The sequence below is a fragment of the Photinus pyralis genome, unplaced genomic scaffold, assembly GCF_008802855.1.
Source record: "Photinus pyralis isolate 1611_PpyrPB1 unplaced genomic scaffold, Ppyr1.3 Ppyr1.4_LG1, whole genome shotgun sequence".
NCBI lineage: Eukaryota > Metazoa > Arthropoda > Insecta > Coleoptera > Lampyridae > Photinus > Photinus pyralis.
Genome location: NW_022170249.1, coordinates 387497 through 406988, shown reverse-complemented (window position 1 = coordinate 406988; position 19492 = coordinate 387497). Strand labels below are relative to the sequence as shown.

Sequence of the window (19492 nt, the reverse complement as noted above, 5' to 3'; positions counted from 1 at the left end):
TGCCGGCGAACTCTTCATATTTTTCATGAAGGAAAACGCATTGTCGATCTTCACCATCTCTCCAACGGTCGTTGCGTCCAATAGGTCCCCTACGCTAATCGATCTATTCCCGGTAGTGGCGGCGTTACGCTTCTGTCTAATACATAAACTTATACTGTCAAACATCTCCAGCGTCTGCTTCAATTTGAAGTCGAAGAAGAGCTGGTCCGGTCGGCAACAATATCTCTTGTAATATAATAGCTCAAATTTTGCAATAGACGAAAAGGACATTTTTCTCAATTATATTACAATTGATCGGTGATGGCCGAGGACGTCCGTGGTAAATGGTTGGGAAAGATAATTCCACCATAGATGCGCCGTTGTTGTCATATAGCATCATATGAACGTCCGTTTCTTCCTCCTCATTTTCCTCGTTCCGTTCGTTCTCGGCTACGTCCACGTTGCAATTTAAACGTTGTTCGTCGCTAACATCCACCAAAAAAGGAACGGAGCCGTTCTCGTCGGCGCGGCGTCCGGCGATGCAATTTGGCCCAGTCAACTTTTATCTCCTTCAGTAAATAATTTAACCCTTTTTTTATTTTTGACGATCGCACCATATCCGTCAAATATGGACTGCTATTCCTTTCCCTCCTCTTTAAGTTGACCTGGACTATCTCCATTTCATCCGGCTTGATTATACTCTTGTATCTTAATATACTATTTCAAAATGATAAAATATTTCAATAAGGTTATAGGGGAGAGTGGGTATATATATATATATCGCCATTTAATACTGCATCCTATAGAATATTCTATGCTCTACTAAAGAAATAGTTCTTATTGTCTCCTTTACAATGGAGAAACGCTTTTTTTTTATTAAGGCTATTATGTATGATGTAGTTACTGTGTTTATTTTCTAAAAAAGAGAATCTTTAATAATCTTTAATTATTGCCTATCGCGATATATCGAGTATTTGCAGTACGGAACACTCATTTCTTTTGTAAGATAGTGTCCATATTTTTTGCATAATGTGTGTTATTGTTCGAGTGTAATTTAATTAAAGATTAAGTATATTGCAACGATGTCGGCGGTAATTACGGACGGACGGGTCGGTTTCGGTAGCCTGGGAAGTGGTATTGATCGGAGATGATAATTCCAGGTATTCGACAGTCAGGTTCAGCAAATGGCGGTGGTAATTTCTGGAACGCTAAAACAAAATATCGTCTACCAGCAAATTCCTGTAATATCCCTACTATTACAGTCTCAAGTTTCTAGCATGATACAAAATAAACCCACATTTATGATGAACATAATTACTAGACTGAAAAACACATAAAATAAATTCAAATTAAAGCAGTTAGTTTAATTACAATTTAAACAAGAAATAATTACAATTTAAGCAAGAAATAAATTATGGATTCATCAAATAATTACAACACCCCTTAAATATTCTATAATATTAGGTGCCTTTACACTTACGCTCTTTCGTGCGGTATAAACGCGTGGCGTTCCAATCGCGCGCGAACGACACGCGCCAAGAACGTGGCGTTCCAAAAGTGTGTTGTTAGAAACAAGAAATTTGTAACGTTCCAATCGTGGAGTATTGTCTACGCGCCCGGAACGTAAGAGGAAAAGAGTGTCAGTGTAAAGCCGTTTTCGCCTGCTTTCGCACGTTCTTTGCTTGGCTCGTGGCATTTTAGAATTTCTAAAAGTTTTAAGAAAGTTTTATCAAAAAATGTATAAAATAAGGCGGAAAAAATGTATTGCTGCACTTTGTGTGGCTGTGCAGATGAACCTAACGGAAGAAGAAAAGAAAAAAAGAGTTTGGGTTAAAAAGTGGAGGGAGGATCGGAACAAATTTGGTCACATGCCACTTTTAAACGAACTTCGGCTAAATTTCCCAGACGATTTTAAAAACTACCTTCGTATGGATCCTGATACATTCAAAATTTTATTGAATTTGATTTCGCCAATAATTTCGAAACAAAATACGAAGTTAAGAGAGAGCATAAGTGCCGAAGAAAGACTTATGGCGACTTTACGATATTTAGCAACGGGGCGCTCTTTCGAAGATCTTAAGTTTTCCACTGGAATTTCATCGTCTGCCTTATGTCAAATTATTCCTGAAACTTGTAAAGCTCTTTACCAGGTTCTGAAGAAAGAATACATGAAGGTAAGTTTATTATTTTATTATTTACACTATTCATTCGTATTAATATTAGCAATAGATGTGTAATACTCTACTAAACTGCTTGAGGGTACAACAACAGGAGGTTGTGGTGCATCTTCGCATGGCAATGTAACTTGCCAACACTGCCTGCTATCTGATGAGTTTAAGGTATAAGATGATGAAGATGATGCAGGTCTTTGCTCATTTGCGTCGGACAATGTAACCGCATCTGACAGCTTATTTAATAAACCACGAGAAACAATGCTATTGATTAAGCTTTCAGCATAAACAGCTTGTTCGGGGTTCATTCTTTTTAATTTTTTGGCCCATGAAATTCCAACTGCATCATATTCATCGATATCATTGTGTGCTTGAAGTTGCTGCTTACAAAATTCCATAAATTCTTCATTTCTCTTCTTAATAGTGGTTTTCTTTTTCTGCCTTGGTGTGGTACTAAGAGATTTCATCCCTGATGAATATGCGGATTTTGGAGTTGAATTTGAAGCATTATCATTCTGAAAATTTATGATATGAGAACTTATTCACTTTGAGCGATGAATTAATAAGACTAAGTAATATTTTGTTTTAGTTTCCATCAACAAAAGAAGATTGGTGTAAAATAGCCACCAGTTTTAAAAATAAGTGGCAATTTATTAATTGTGGAGGAGCTCTAGATGGAAAGCACATACGGATTGTTCCTCCTCCTCATTCTGGCGCTCAATATTATAACTACAAAAACTTTTATAGTATTGTGTTACTAGCCCTTGTAAACGCAAATCACGAATTTATATTTGTTGACGTTGGAAAAAATGGCCGACATTCAGATGGGGGTATTTTAGAGTATACCGATTTTTATGATGGTTTGATGAATGGTAACTTGATTTGATACAATAATAAGTAGCTAATTTTATTATGTTGTATTTCAGGTCACTTACATTTGCCAGACAACAGCGAAACAGATAAAAATCTTAATTTTGTTTTTCTGGGTGACGAGGCATTTTCGTTGCATGAGAATTTTTTAAAGCCGTTTCCTCAAAGGGATTTAACGTATGAAAAGCGAATTTATAATTATCGTTTATCACGCGCGCGAAATGTCTCAGAAAATGCTTTTGGCTTACTGTCTGCAAGATTTAGAATTTTGCATACAGCCATACATATGACCAATCCACAAAACATTACGTATGTTGTTTTAGCTATTTGTGCTCTTCACAATTTCCTAATTAAACGAAAAACGTTGTATGCCACTCTGAGATCGTTTGATCAAGAGGATGTGCTAACCCATGAATTACAACAGGGAGAATGGCGCAACGTCACTACCCAACTCGAAAATTTAGAAACGAGCCTGCAAAAAAATGTATCGGTAGCAGCAAAAACTAATCGCGAAAAATACATGGAATATTTCAATAAAGAAGGACAAGTGCCCTGGCAGGATGCCATGTTAAAGAAAGGAAAATCATAATATTAATTATGTACTATATAGCTTACCTCAGTCAATAAAAGGTCCTTATTAGATTTATTTTCTCTTCTTTCCTCCACAAGTTCATCTGTTTCCCATTCAGTGTGTTCTGAAAGTTGTGTGTCTTGATTTTCTTCTTCCTCATCATCCTGGCTATTATTATCGACTACTGTTTCGTCATGAGACATATTACTCTGCACACTTGCGTTTGGTATCTCTTGATCGCAAGTAAAAAGTAGTAGATCATAGTACCAGAGCGTTGGTTCATACACATCCGGCACTCCTGCTCCGCTCCTTTTCGATTGCAAAAGCTTTTTCAGTTCTTTACGGAAAGAGCCCCGGAAGCTCTGAATTTTTTTTATCACATAATCTCTATTTGCTTCTGTATTAAACGTTTTGCAAAAGTCAACTAGCTTGTCATATGCAAGATTTTTTAAATTTTTGTTAGTGTAATCTTTGGATTTCACTTTCCAAAGACATGGATGGCCTTTGTAAATTTCTATAAAGTTTGCAACAATTTCTTTTGACCAATATCGGCTGTCCGCCATTTTGTACAGAACCAGAGAAACACCGACTCTTACAATGTTTTCAAAATGAAGTACCTGAAGAAAAATATCTGTGTAACGTTTATGCACGAGTATCTTTGATTCGGATACACTTACCAATTTTTATAATAAAACGTGGTCTAAACGCGCGAAAACCGGCAACCAAAATGAGCACGTTTTTTAACCGCACGCAATTCCTGCAGTAATGCGCTCGCGCTCGGCATGCAGGACCGGAGTTACATCCAGATTCGCATTCTTTCGCGCGCGATTGGAACGCCACACGTTTAGACCGCGCGAAAAAGCGTAAGTGTAAAGGTACCTATTGTCCCTATCGTATCTATCCCCCAACATTCTAATGCGTTCATCTGCGTCACGATGCTTTTTTAATTTAATTTGCGGTTGGCGACCGGAAACTAATTGTACTGGTTGTAGTTCTTGGCGTATTTCATTTGCTAATTGATCCAATGCATCATCTAGATCTGGTATGGGAACAAATGCCAACGAAGTAACCATCCTTGCTTGAACGCTAAAATCACCGTCCATACTGTAACGAGCAAGCAAATGAAACTGCGCCATTTTTTTCTTCAAATTCTTCACTAAATGGAAAAACAACCCAGTATGTACATTTGGAAAACAGCTCTTGAAAGCATTTTAACTGCGGCAAGTTCAAAATCACATGAAATCTTTTCAGGATTTAAATCTGGCTCCAACTTCTGCAAACTACGAATCATTGTCATATAAGTCGCTTCTTGGTTATTTGGCAAGGCGGCATAAATAATTGGATGTACCCCACCAAAATCTTTCTGCCATAATAACGTAGATCTGATGAAAAAGATGAAGTTGGTTTAAAAGTGCCATCTACAAACCAGTGGCGAGACTCCTTTAGAATCTGTAACAAAACATGGTAATAGTTAATAATATTATTAATATTGCACGGTACTTCCTAAAGCATTTCATTCTGGCAACAAATATATTTCAATGAGAAAAATTAATTTGATCAAAGCTTCGCTCATTAGCACATTATATGGAAGAGTTGTAATAAAAGATATGATCAGTTGATCACATTATGTACTTACATTTAAATTTTAACGGCCAAAAATCAGAATTCGGTTTGGATGAGGGCCACTGTCACACAAAAGAAACTGCTATTCAACATTATTGGCAGCTATATATGATTTGTAACGGTCTGGGATGATTAAAGCCTCTGCAGATATGGGAGATGGTGGTGTAATATCGTTAGCATTTCTATTTCGCCGTATCATGTTCTTCAAAGGTGGGTTGTTAGGTAACGCAGCTTGGGCACTTTGTGAAATGCGAATCACGCAATTATTATTAACGTGCGCAGTGCTTGGCTTTCTGCACACCTTTTTGTCATGGAAGTTTTTATTGCAGCTGCTTCCACAGCCCCTGCAGAACTTCCATGACAATGAAGATTTACATTTTTCACTACCACGTTATCCTCGGTATGAATCCTTCCTTTACAGCGACCTTTGCCATCCACAGTCATTTGATCACACCTCCAAAACTTCTTTGTGTGACAAGCACCGGTTCGATCAAAAACATACATGTAACCGTCGCGTAGTGAGCAAATTTTTGCTTTCCTTGTTGCGTTAAGATTTCCATTACGTTCGCTTTGAGAAATTTGAATGAATTGACCAGTATTGACAATCAGTTGATATTTATGTACTTTTAATTTTTAGTGTTTTTTAGTTGTGGAGAGAGGTTTTATTTAATAACATTCCTAAAACTAACTATTTACAATTAATTACAATCTTGTGCATGACACGTCCTTGTTCCGACGGGAACGGGTCCGTAAGCTGAATCGGCGAGGATCTCGGAGCGTCGCGACGCACGGGCACGTATTCTCGTACAGGGCTCCTCGTACGTCGATGAGGTATAGCGTCCACTGCGGCGTCACTGGCAGAGACTTCATCGGCGACGGTGGAAGTGGAGATACCATCCGTGGAGGTGGAGTGCGTCGCCAAAACTGTGCGAACACGTTGCGTTCGTGCTTTCGCTGCCGCTTCCGTGTATGGGGCGTCGTGGGCGTCTTCGGCATGGATGAGCGGGGCGCTGTGTTTGGTTTGAGCGCTCGCTATAGAGCAGAGCGTGCTCACTGAAAAGCAGAGCGTAATTGCACGCTAGGGAGCAGTGCGTTGATTCTGGTACGCTAGAGAGCTGAACCGCGAATGCTTCTTGGGCCGTCCGCGCCCTCTTTTAAACCCCGTTTGGGTAGTGGGGAGCGCGGCCGTGCCGGTTTGGCCGAGGGTGCGCTGCCCGGACGCGACATTGCCGCGTGTATTGCGCCCTTGCCGGACTTCGGCGGGCGCTGATTTAGTGGCGCTTTTCGTTGAGCCGCCACAAATTCTACCCATTCTTTCCAACTAATTACATTTTTAGGGCTTACAGCAATTTGGAATCTTAATCTTAATCGACAACAACAGTCTTTAAATGGGGTATTTAAAAAGTTGAATCCCTTAAGTATCTATTAATGTATGAATTCATTATTAAGAAGGTACTAATAAATTATAATCATTAATATCGTTTTTAATAAATAATTAAATAATTATGGAAATGAACCATCTCATTATAGAGGAAGGTGGGGCAAAACCGCATACTTAAGCTTTATTATTTTCTTTAAAGAAAATCTTTGAGTTTTTTGAATCGGCAAAATAAGTAACATGTAGTTTATTAAGCTATATTTCTAAAAAATAAACAAAATTCATCTGTTATAACAAAAACAAAAGTTTCAAAATAAACAATGTAAGTAACCATTTTGGCGGTTTTGCCCCACCCCATGGGGTAAAACCGCTTATGTGGTGGGGCACAACCGCCGTATACAAAAATTAAAATGTATCAGATCTAAATGCATTTATTGCAGATAAATGTGTCCAGATCCTCATCCCCGACACCAGTGCAAGCCTCGTGGTACCATTTGTGACACTGACGACATTCCACCCACCCTTCATTGGCTTTTGATTTTGAGTATGACCTCTTACATTTGGCACAGTCTGGGTTGTCATCATCTTCGCTGCTCGAGTCATCAGTTGAAGTGACGTTTTTTTTCTGTTTTGTTATTTTTGAAGGCCCTGATGGAACAAGTTTCCGTTTGACCTGCTTCGTCCTAGAATTATTGATTTGCTCTTCCAAGTCGTCTTTATATGGGGTAGATGTCAATATTGCCGCTTTTCCTCTTTGCCTTGTAGCTTTATTTCTAACTCCCTTTGGAATAGGGCAAACAACTTCTGGCCCTACCGTGAAACTATTGGAACATCCTGGAAGTGCAGCGTCTTCTGACGATGCTAGATTGCCATGCAAGGACGTGTTGTTTTCGGTATCAGCAGGCTGCTGTGGTGGTGGAGTTTGACGATCATTCATAATGTGCTGCTCTATTTCAGAAATCTCTGCATCTGTAGGACGTTCAGTAACGTCTGACGGAGCGAAGTCGATATCGGTAAACACATTTGGGTTTAGGGGCCAAATTCCGGGTTTTGAAAACGCATGCATAGCTGTTTCCATAGAAGCGGCTTTAGTAAAGGCGGTTCCAAACAATTTCGCTATTTGAAATTGAGTGACAACGCGCCCTGGATTTGTTCTTAACCATACTTTAATTGCCTGTGATCGAGAAAGAGAAAGAACTCAATAAACAGGAAAGAAAATAATCGTATCAGTCACTACCTACCTGGCCATAGTAGACGCTTAAGGGAGCCATGAAACCCACATCTAAAGGCTGCATGCGGTGGCTGCAATGGGGTGGGAAACAAAGAAGAACTACGTGACTCTCGCGGGCCAGCTTTATTGCTTCCAGATTTTTCGTATGGCTTGCGTGGCCATCAAGGAGCAAAAGTACTGGATCGTTTTCCGTCGGTTTAGTGTGATTAATGAAATGTCTTAGCCATTGCACAAAAATTTCGCTTTGCATCCACCCACTGGAGTGACATGCGGCAATTGTCCCCGGTGGTGCACCGTCCAGAAGTTCCGGCTTCATTCGTTGTCTTGGGAAGATCAAAAGTGGAGGAACGTAATTGCCAGCAGCAGAAAAGCAAAGCTCAGCTGTTATGAGCTGGCCACGCTCAGCAGAAGATATTGCCCCAACTTGCCTTCGTCCTCGTTTTGCAATAATTTTTGAGTGGCTCTTTTTTCCAACCGTTGTTAGCCCCGTTTCGTCACAATTAAAAATTCTTCCAGCAGGAAATTTGTAGCGGTCGTACACGTTAATTAGACATTCAAAGAACTTTTGTACTGAGGTTCTATTGAAATCCATGGCTCTGGCCGCTGACGTTGGTTCTGGCGAACGAATAGAAAGTTGAGGGTGCCGCTTCAAAAACCCCCTAACCCAGTCCTTCCCGGCTTCGTGAGTATTATTATTAAAATTATGGGGGACTTGATTCATTTGTGCAAGTTGATAAGCAATTTTTCGCAATTCTGTTATAGACAAACCAAAAAGTTTCGTCTCCATTTCTAACACGTATGAGACAAGTTGATCTTCCTGTTCCTTTGAGAAAACAGTTTTAAAGCGTCCTAGTCTTTTTTCTGCTAGTTGAGCTGCGTCGTTTCCTGTTCTTCTTGCTATCTTCACTTTATCTCTTAATGTGCTTCTTGGAACATTAAATTCTCGTGAAGCTCTCAAATATCCAAAGTTATTATTGAGGCAAGCCTCAATAGCGTTTTTCATGTTGTCCTCTAACCACTCGCGACGGTTACTCTTATGTTTGTAAGCACACACCATGTCTAAACAGAGACAAACAAAAAATGTATATAAAAATACCGATGGGGCAACACCGCATATACATGCGAATTTGCCCCACACTGTTGTATGCGGTTTTGCCCCGTAACCCTAATAATGAATCATGGCAAAATATTAAAAAAACGGATTAGCCAAACAGCATACAATTGTGGGAAGTAATTAGGTACTTGCATATAAATACACTGAAAATAACTTACCAGATTTACAAGCCTTTAACACTCTAATTTTCACTTTTAAAGAGCAGCGTTTTTTTTACAGCGATGCTGTTTCAAATTGACAACAAGGGTTTAGTCGGTAATATAGGCAGTTTTGAGCACCAAATTTACAGTACCTGCTACACTTATCATATTAATCAGTATCGCCATCGTTACAATAGAGGGCACTAACTGTTTGTGTTATTTTTGCCGGTATGCGGTTTGACCCGCCTATGCGGTTTTGCCCCACCTTCTCCTACTACTGGTAGGATTTCTGATGGTGGAGTTTTTCGCAACAGCGTTATTTATAATAAATTAGAAAATGGATTGCCTTCCAAGTGGCACATTTATAGTAGGGCATGGCTCGTTTCCTTTGAAACCTTACCTACGCAAGCCGTTTAACGTTTAACAACAGGTCAGAAAATCTTTAATTATCGCTTATCGCGAGCGAGAAGAATTGTAGAAAATGCATTCGGCATCCTGGCAAGTAAATTTCGAGTATTTGAAAAACCCATACCCTTTAGTCCAGATAAAGTTGACAAAATCGTAAAAGCCTGTTGTGTTCTGCATAACTGGATCAGAATTACAGAAGGCAGTAACCATTTACCGAGTGGATCTGTTGATGTGGAAGACACATCTCGTGGAATGATAAATTGAAGGAAGCTGGAGACAATTGCATTCTAAAGGAATGCAAGCCCTAGCAAGAAATTCTGGAAATTATTCCTCACAAGCCGCCATAGAATTCCGAGATTTTATTCAATACTTTTTAGATGTAGGAGCTGTACCATGGCAATCCAAAATGATTCACTATATACGTCTTTGTTATCGAAATAATTATGAATAAAATAGCTTACCAAGTTTGTCTGCGTATTTCTTGTACACTCCGCCACAAGTTTCAAAGCATTGTCTAGAATAATAAACCATTTCAATGATGGCGTATAAAGTTCGGTTGCTCCGTCACCTGATTTCTTGGAGTTTAATTTTCTTAAGTTCCTGAGAATAAGTTGAACGAATATTTTTAATTTTTTGTATGATTTCCTTTTGTCCAAATCCGGGGATTCCCATTGTCCCTTCAATTTTTGCATACGCACTTTGCCTAATCTGCTACTATCGGTACTAAATTGGTCCGTGTCTGTTCACACGCGTATATTAACGCAACGAGTAGAAGAAAACGTAGTGGGGGGAACTTATGTTCTCTCCTCATTATTTCTCAATCAACCTGCTAAAAATTGCCCATTCTTGTCAGTATCAAAAGTTCCAGGTGGCGTATATATTTGCCGTGAAGTGAAGCGTTTGTATAAAAAATTGTGCAAATATATAGTTGCTAATACAATTTTTGATGCTTTTCCTGCGTTTTGAATTATTTATATGGACTATTTTAGCGTGTTGCGCGCGCATGAACCAATCATTTTCAGGCCACTTTCTGTTTCCAATGTTTTCATCTGCATTAAAATTAACAATAAAATGTGTTGTATCAGCATTGCCTGTTAATTCCAAAATATTTGTCCTTCGACTTAGATGTAGAACTCTCTAAGGCAAGAAAGTAATGGCGGTTTCCATGTAAGTACCTTTCATTTCAAAAGCAAAACTCTTTTCATACAATTTGTTGATTCTTTACGCAAGCTTGTTGACTCCGGCCTCGAAATACCTGCGAGAAAAATTAAGGAGCTTGCAGAACGGCGGGACATTTCTAGTGCATGGCTAAGCGACTTTGATGAAATTCAATACGATATTGAAACTTTTATCTAATCTCCCGGAGCCCGATTTTGCAATGCGAGCAGAATTCGAGTCTCTCTATTACGACCTTCGGGGGGTCATGCAGCTTTCATTATCGAACCGTTGAAAACGTACTCATGAAAATGTAAATAATACCGCGTCTTGCAGCGAGCGTAGGTCCTGCACGTCAGTTACTGATTCATCATCAGCATCAGTTTTGTAATACTTCTTTTTTAAAAACTTTTAATTATTCATTTTACCCTAGAAACGATAAAAATGCTTAAAACCCATGTATTTGCACTATATTCACTTTACCCCATCGTGGTGGGTAAAGTGAATCACATTTTGGAAAAAAAAACTCGGGTGCCCATTGATCAACGGACATTTGTTTATACGATTAACATTTTGCAAGGGATCAAAGAATCTTAGTTAATTTTTATAGATTTTTTTCCCCGTTAATTTCAAAGTTTTTTCAAAAAAACCTCATTTTTTGATTCACTTAGCCCCATTTTACGGTACTACGGATAGGTAATTGAAGTAGGAATAGTACATCAATCAATCTACGTCTAGCTCTTTCCAACTGCGTCCAAAAGTGTTAATTTATTTTGTCTTACCTGTTCGTACGCGCCTGTATATTCTCTCGTATCATCCCAACTATGAAAATTATCAGTATGATGAAATCTATTGATAGTGTTATATGGTCGCCGTTCTATGTTATTAACAATTTCCATTTCATTAATTAACAAAATATCAATATCCTCCATTATTATTTATGTAATTATGACGTTTGACAGTATCAAAGGTTCTAATTTAATTTGGGAACACGAATGAGAGGTTAGAATCACTTAAGTTACACCTACTGAGGCTTTGAACTACCCTAGTAACCTACAAATAGAAGCGTGCAAGAGTAATTTAACAATAATTGTTAATAGGCTGATATATTGTTAAAAATACGTATATAAGATACGAAAGCAGTAGAGGATAATAATTTAAAGGATAAAATGGACTTTCGAGGCATCCCACTTATGGTGATGTCCGGAGATCTTTCTGAAAATTGGAAGTTCTGGAAGCAAAGGTTTACAACATACCTGCAGCCTACAGAATTAACGAAAAAGGAAGAAACTACTCAGTGTGATGTAATATAGGCAACCTGACATGTATACATGTAATGCAGTACCAGTGTACCACGCAACAAATAAACCAGTCTTCCTCTAGCACTCATGCGTTACACTGTTATTATTACATCACTTCAACGTTAACGATTAGTAACAAACACTCCCAAGTCGTTGAAAATGAAATATGACACTTGACCTTGATGCAGGTCCCAAGCAGCGATGTCTATACGGGGCATACAGTTGGCGCGGTCCCTTTTTTTCTTAGAGGCGTGTGGAAATAGATTTCGTATCATCTGCTCCTCTAGGTCGGCGTAGAGGAGTGAGAACTCTGGGGTGCGACGGGTGAGGGTGACCTGGGCTCTCGATGCGAGGCGGCGTGGTCTGGGCCGAATAAATGTGTTAGTTTGGCGGCCTTCCAGCGAGGGTCGTGTTCTATTAGTGTGGCGGCGTTCTCGTACGGGACGGACACTTCCATAGGCACAAGGGGTAGGGCGAGGCAGAACGGGTGACTGGGTTCGCTCGCAAGTGGATATACTTTTCGGGGTTCACTAACGACACTGTAACTCCAATTGGAGGAGGACAGTATATAACGATACCCCTGCTAGACTGTCGTGCTCCAGTATCTAGGTATGCAGTACCGCGCGTGTGTTCGATTTCCACCTCTAGGATGGGCTTTGGGGTTTCCGCTTACGGCACTCGTCTCGGGTGTGGCCTGGGAATTGGCAAAAGGTGCAGCGAGGCTTTCGCTTATCGAGGGTGGGTTTGGAACCATCGGGCTCTATCCGGATGCATTCCTCCATCCTCCTGATCTCTTTTGTTACCTTTGTGCGTGGTACTGCCTCCCCAATACGGTGGTGGAGTACGCCGTATACCATGCTTACTTGGAACGTTCCAGGTGGTCGTTGATCCTGAGGGATCTTCGCGATTAGGGCGCGTTTCTCGCTGATGAAGAGTTCTGTTGGCTCCTTCTCCCCCTACTCCCTAGCGAAAAATTTTCGAAGGAGTCTGTGGGCAGGGACGGTAGGGCCGAAGTTTTCCTTGAGCAAAGTGACGGCGTCCTCCCATGATGTGACGATGTCCCATGCGATTTTGCACGCAATGGTGTTTCTCTGTTCCATTAAAAAAAAACGCATCAACCTATAAGGATATGTGCGGTTGACAACTATACACACGTATTGGATAATGTGCGAGTCAGAAATGAACCAGCCTTTAATTATTTTTAGATTATGTACGTTGAAATGGAAGGTGTTCATCAGGATACTGAACTGCAAGTCAATCGCGGACTTTGTCTTGCACTATTGTGATCTTTGTATAAATTTATAATTTTATTTTTCTACAATCGATATCCAAAGTAGGCATTTGCGCTCGTATTTGACAACGCAAACGTAATCTTTTTCGAGGAATGTCACTTTGTCGCGACAAAATAGAAAAAAACGCTCGCTCTCCCAATTATTAATTATAAATCAAATATGCATTGCTCAGAGTATCCAATGACAACGAGTAAATGACATCTTTCATTTGGGCATAAGATTAAAATTATTTGAGTGACAATTCAACTCATGTATAAAAAATCGCATAAGCCGCAGTGCAATTGTCACTTTGACAGCGGCAAAAGTTACCTGCAACTTTTCCAGCGACAAATGCACTAGTGGTTTTTTCACTTATTCATTTTCGAACCAAATATCGCATTATCCTTTCCCATATGACTAGTATGACGTCTGTCAATAATTGATTAGTTTGGTGAATTTCTTGTTCGTGAAATTGTCCTGCCGAATTACACTCGAGGTTTGTATTTAAACCGAGTAAATTTGTGTTGTTGCAATTCAAATCTGTTGCCTTTTAGCAATTGAACTCGAAAAACTGTCAACCTAAAAATGCTCCACCTTCGGTGTCGCATTTTTATTAGTTGACAGTTTTTTTCGTCTAATTACTTGGCAACAGATTTTCATTACCTAAACAACCCAAATTTACTCAGTAAAATACAAACCTCTTGTGCAATTATAAGTGAAAAATTTTAATTTCTGAAAATATGTGAACTGCTGGATTGTAGAAAAAATCTTGTGTGTAATTCGAGCGCAAATTGATTGTCGATTTCAAGAGATTGCCGTCAACTGTTTCTTTCAATCGACAATATATCATTTTGCGCTCTTAATACACAAATAGCTATTTTGTCGGTGATCGTACATTGGTGCTAATACCCATTTGAACTACTCCTATTAGGTTGACGCGTTTTTTTTTAAATGGAACTTAGGGAAATAACAGTGTATGTAAAATCGTAAGTTCCAGTATAAGATAAACGCACTGTATACACACTAAATCCATTGAATGTCTGTCCGATAAACAAGTACTGGTCTTTGGGAGTACTTCACATATTCGCACAAACACATAGTAAACGAATATCAACGTAAACACGCACTGTGTAACGTTCCCGTAGCCTTATTCTAGCGAGGCGTTTACAAAGCACTAGCGTTGATTGCCATCAGCGTGAAAGGATTCAGGATACATTCCATTTTGATGCTGCATGCGAGGGTTGCGGTTTGCGCTATGTCGATGTTGGTGAACTGCTAGGGGCGCATGGTTAAGAAGTGTTGTGTACACGGTGTAGGTTTGCCAGGGTTATATGTGTCCCGTTACAAGGAATATAATTATACATGAAGGCAGCCTTTCGAGTGATTTTCTTTCACACGCTGCGATTTCTGAATTCTAACGGTACGGTATGGAAAATACGGCGACCGGTAGTGGTATGGTGAATTTACATCCGGCTCGAAGGGCAAAGAATTAATTTGGAAATCTTGTTAAATAAATTACTCTTTTATGATTAAAGATTTTATTTCAATGGACTGTATTTAAGCTGAAGTGAACAATGCGAAGCTGAAGATGGAATCAATAAAAAACGGGAGGTCGTCGTTGAGGGTAAAAGGGTGATTATGACGACGAGAATAATAGAAAAGATCAATCAATCAATAAAAATTTGTCAACATTTACAATAGTTAATTCTTAGTTTATAATCGAGATTCAACGTTGGGAATAAGCATAAAGAATTCCCACAAACGAATACATCTCTAAGGAAATGTTAGAGGAAGGGATTCAGATTTTTCCTTGTCTAGTCCTGAAAGTTTCAATGTCTATGAAATATCCTCCAATACTGTAGGTAACTCTGGTTTAAGTAATATTTTTTTGGATTTTTGTCGTATACGATAAAGTATACGACAAAAATCCAAAAAATATTGCTGACAAATCATCTTAAGCGGCAAAATTTGATCGAAATTAAATTTTTAGGTGAATTTCGGTTCACTAATAGCTGTGTAATTACAAATGGTATCCAGATACAAAATTTTGCTTACATTCTTCATTAAACAAAGTCATAAAGTTAAAAAAATGAGCTATATTTCCAACTGTTGTAGATATCTCAATGAAAAAGCTGGCCAAATATTTTTATTCTCGATAAAAGGCAATCTTAATAATGGTTGAAATTTGTTGATTTTTGACTTTTTTTTATTGTATCTGGGATTGCGATTTCGATCCAGCCCTTAAAGGTTTTGAGTAGTAAGGTAGGGCCGATTCTAAATATGACCTTGAGCTGTGAAGGTCATTGAGCGTTAAAGGTAGATGGGTCATTAACCTTATTGTCCGGGGAGAATGGCCTTTTCTATTTAAAGGTCGTTCACCTTTAAGACACTGACCTTTTGATAAAAGGTTATTGACCTCGTCGTCTGTTCTTAAACCCTTTAGCTTAATGGTTTTGATCTCCGCTAATTGCATAATGGGGCGCAGTGATTATATAGCCCGCTCGTCGTGTATATCAAATAATCATGGCATGGCTAGCGTATGCTGAGCAATCGTGGATCAAGGCGAGAGATTTTGTAACAGCGGTAGAACGGCTTAAGCAAAAGTTTTCGGCGTTAGTATTTGACGCAGAACATGAAGCAATATGGCAATGGTGAATACAGTGAGCAGGAGTGTCTGGCCATCGCTCAAACGACGTGATGTCTAAAAGGGTATTGCTCTCTGCTGCTATTGCAGGTCGTTAAGAGGTTACTGAACAGCACCTGCAATTACGAGCGCGCGATTCTAAGTATAGAACTATCACCTGCAAATTGGGAAAAATTATGTACTTACACTTTAATAAACGTAATAATCCATTTCCCAATTTATCAATTAGCACAAAATATGTACGTACCTATATGAAAGCGACACTCATTTTTGTACCGGAATTATTTACTTCTTTTTCCCAAAATACACGAAAGCGCGTACAAACAACTGTAATTACTCCTTTTGGAGGAAATTCGTCCAAATATTACACTATTTGTTTATATCATTCGATGGTAGACGACATACACTTTCCGAATTCCATCCCAAAAATATTTTTTTTATAAAAGAAACTACGAAAATTTGAATTTTAAAGAGCAACGACGTTTTCAAGCTATTGGGCAATTGTGTGTTGGTTTGATGTCAATAATTACGATTCAGTTATTTTTTTTTACATTTATTTACAAATTTTGCGTCAAAAATGACATAAAATTGTTAAGATATTTTACGTCTTGACCTATTGAGCGTTCTTCCTCCCGCGCTTCTTCTAGGTCGAGGACCAATTTGGACACCTTAGCCTGCGCGTCAAGCAGCTTCCTTTCATATTCGGGAGCCATCTTAAGGAGGCTCGCATACGTCGCCTCCGCAACCTGTTTGGGCGTTGATGGGCTCCCATTCCAGTTACCTGCGCCGCCGCATGGGTCTCCTCCACCAAATCCATAAATCTGAAGCGCTTGCTCCATGTTTTTGCCAGCCCTTGGAAGCATTGCCATAGTTGTGGTGGTACTACACACAAGAAAAGAGAGGTATGGCATTAGCGATTTAACAAACATTTCAATAAATTATCTCCAGCTGGCGGAAGTGGAGGAGCCGGCGACGGCGATCTTATTAATGGTGGGTAAATTCTGTAAAAAAACAAAAAAATGATCATTCATAATCATGTTCTCTCTCATTATATGAATTGTATTTTTAAGTAATATATTTACCGATTTTGGGTGCATGATGGCCCTCTACCCTCAATTGCATCTAACAGATCCGCAAGCTGCGAATCGACAGTCGGCTCCGTACTATAATCTTGAAATTTTAGTTCACACGGTGGTTGTTGAAACATCAAAAGAAAATATTTACCGTATTTGTGCTGTTCGACCCCCAGACTCATCGTCTGAGTTGATCGTGATGACCGAATATTGGTCCTCTAGGAGCGGAAGGGATGGCGCACTCGCGATAGGTATTAGCGGCGGTGGTGGATGCGTTGAATGTTTACACTGCACTGCACACCTAGGTGGTGGTTTTGGTGGTGCAATCCTAATGTCGCTAAGAACTTTAGCTTTCCCACTTGTGGACGGCACTGCGCTACGAACTTTAGCTTTCCCATTATTATTATTACTTGTGGACGGCACTGGTTTCTTTTTCATTGATAAGGACAGCTTGGGCATTTTACTTGAACTTGCCATGTTAACGCTCGCGATGCAATTAACTAACGGCTGCCATTTTTATTACGTATTATTACCAGAAGTCGTGGGAATGAGAGAGACAGCGCATGTTCTCTGGAATAGATAACAAAATGCAACGTAGCATTCATTAAGGTTGTTTGACCTCTTGGCTTTTTCCTTCATCAAGAGCAGTATCGGTGATCGCCAATCAATTCCAACTTAATAATATTTTTTCATTTTTTTTTTTTTGAGTTGGATCCATCGTTCCTCGAAATGGGGGTTGAAATATATTATGTTATCAAAAATCTCTAAACCTTCCCCATATAGTTTTATTCGTTGAAGTTTTTAAAAATAACAGCGACTATAGTTTCGGCGTACTGCCATCATCAGGCGACTAGAAGTGTATCACAATATAGCAAATTTGAAAACATTAAGAGCTAGTACTTACTGTGAAAGTTAACAGGAAAACGGTAAATTACAAACGTTGAAGACGAAAAAGACGAACATGTTGTTTTTTTAATTATTAACTGGCCGAAGCCAAGTGAAAAACCTGAAGGGTGGTTAAAACGGAAAGGTTGTCCTAAGTTTCAAGACGAATTTTTATCAAGCCTTGTTAAGACAACCAACCGGAGGGTTGAATTTTACATTAAAGGTTGAAAGTTGAATTAACTTAAAAATGAACAAAGTTTTAGATTTAAAAATAACTTATCTAAAAGGTACTTACACATTTCAAAAGAACGGGGGAAAAAAATAAACTTATAAAAGTATTAAAACTATTAAGATGACTACATATTTAAATTATTTAAGCTTTACTTAACCGAGAGGAAGTTTCTACAAACTGTGAAACTCAATTGAAAAATAAGGTAAAAGTTTTCGTGACAAATTTATTTAAAAAATGGAGATCATGTAAAAGTATGCAGCATAGGTTCATAAAGAGATATTCTCATTGGTTAGCTGGCAGTATCCAACTACCACCACTGCAGGCAGATGCTGTCGCATCACCCCTTATGCAACTGACAAATTCCGTACAGAAACGAGGTAGGCCTGAAAAATTATTCATCGAGAGTTCTGCGCGGTCGAAGCAAAGAAAAATTAAATCATTAGCTTCAGAGATTTCCATAGAAAAACTGGAGTGTGCCACAGAAACATCTTTAGTGAAGAGTGGGCAACGAATAGCAGCGCAAGTAGTTAAGTTAGCTTTAACTACTACTCCTCGCAGATTAAAAAAAATGAAAGAGGTGCATGGATCGAGTCATCGTCTTTTGTTACCTACAGTCCAGAAGAAGGTTTAGCACTACTTCTAGACTGTGGCTTAAGCAAGGAAGACTACCTAAGGATTCAAAGAGGGGCGAAAAAACGACAAGCTAACATATATCCCAGTTATAATTCCATACGTGACGCTAAAAATCATTGTTACCCTACAAACATTATTGTTACGGAGAGTGAAGCGAAGATACCACTACAGGATCTTCTAGATCTAACCATTAAGGGCCCCATTCACATGCGGATATGTACGGCGAACAGATCCGTGTTGAGCTACACACAGGCGGATATGGCTGTACACAGATCACGGACAAATCTCAATAGACGAGCAGGCGGCGTTCTGTCGCTATTTCAGTTCTATAGTACTAGCCCTGGGTTGTGTTCTTTTGAGTGCTGTGGTAATTGGTCTGGATCATAAGGAGAAATTTACAATAGGTAATTGGAGGAGGAGGTTTTATTTGAAGATACGAAAAAAAGAGACTATGGTCAAAACAGTGGTTCATGAAACGAAAAAAGTACTCTCATATGACTTTACTTAACCCATTTGCTGCTACTGTCCTTTTAAAAGGACACTAACATTTTAATTATTTTCAAAAGTTTCGCGAAAAGTTACATAGTCGCCGCCACCGGTGTTACAATTGGAAAGAATCACCAGTGCTAATGTCGTATATTGTTCGCGCCAACTGCCCAAGGTTGAGTGTTCACTAGTGTCTGTTTGAGGTGCATTATTTTTGACACAACATGGATTACTGGGAGTAAGTATATTATCACTATTGTTGTTTCTATATTGTACTGCATGCAAGTATTTGAGGGCTAAAACTATGTCCCACCATCAGCTTCGATG

General features: G+C 39.1%; 4 protein-coding genes across 5 annotated transcripts; 1 reads left to right on the top strand and 3 right to left on the bottom strand.

Annotated features, from left to right (window-relative positions):
* Positions 1-1518: 1518 nt before the first annotated feature.
* LOC116167358 lies at positions 1519-3649 on the top strand. Its single transcript, XM_031482710.1, has 3 exons — positions 1519-2153; positions 2740-3022; positions 3077-3649. The coding sequence occupies exons 1-3, from the start codon at positions 1716-1718 to the stop codon at positions 3607-3609; spliced, it is 1254 nt and encodes a 417-aa protein (XP_031338570.1). The 5' UTR covers positions 1519-1715; the 3' UTR covers positions 3610-3649.
* On the bottom strand, positions 2069-5680 carry LOC116167367. The gene is made up of 4 exons (XM_031482721.1): positions 5228-5680; positions 4269-5040; positions 3636-4208; positions 2069-2665 (listed from the first exon to the last, which is right to left on the bottom strand). Exons 3-4 carry the CDS (start codon positions 4152-4154, stop codon positions 2180-2182), a joined length of 1005 nt encoding a protein of 334 aa, XP_031338581.1. The 5' UTR covers positions 4155-4208; positions 4269-5040; positions 5228-5680; the 3' UTR covers positions 2069-2179.
* Positions 5681-6980: 1300 nt separating this feature from the next.
* On the bottom strand, positions 6981-8651 carry LOC116159965. The gene is made up of 2 exons (XM_031473076.1): positions 7834-8651; positions 6981-7766 (listed from the first exon to the last, which is right to left on the bottom strand). Exons 1-2 carry the CDS (start codon positions 8608-8610, stop codon positions 7014-7016), a joined length of 1530 nt encoding a protein of 509 aa, XP_031328936.1. The 5' UTR covers positions 8611-8651; the 3' UTR covers positions 6981-7013.
* Positions 8652-16472: 7821 nt separating this feature from the next.
* LOC116160361 lies at positions 16473-17603 on the bottom strand. Of its 2 annotated transcripts, XM_031473550.1 has the most exons (4): positions 17242-17603; positions 17081-17199; positions 16939-17019; positions 16473-16857 (listed from the first exon to the last, which is right to left on the bottom strand). In XM_031473550.1, exons 1-4 carry the CDS (start codon positions 17404-17406, stop codon positions 16767-16769), a joined length of 456 nt encoding a protein of 151 aa, XP_031329410.1. In that variant the 5' UTR covers positions 17407-17603; the 3' UTR covers positions 16473-16766. The 2 variants fall into 2 exon arrangements, 1 of the variants encoding a protein (XP_031329410.1); XR_004143193.1 differs by lacking the exon at positions 17242-17603 and having other exon boundaries at positions 16939-17026.
* Positions 17604-19492: the final 1889 nt, after the last annotated feature.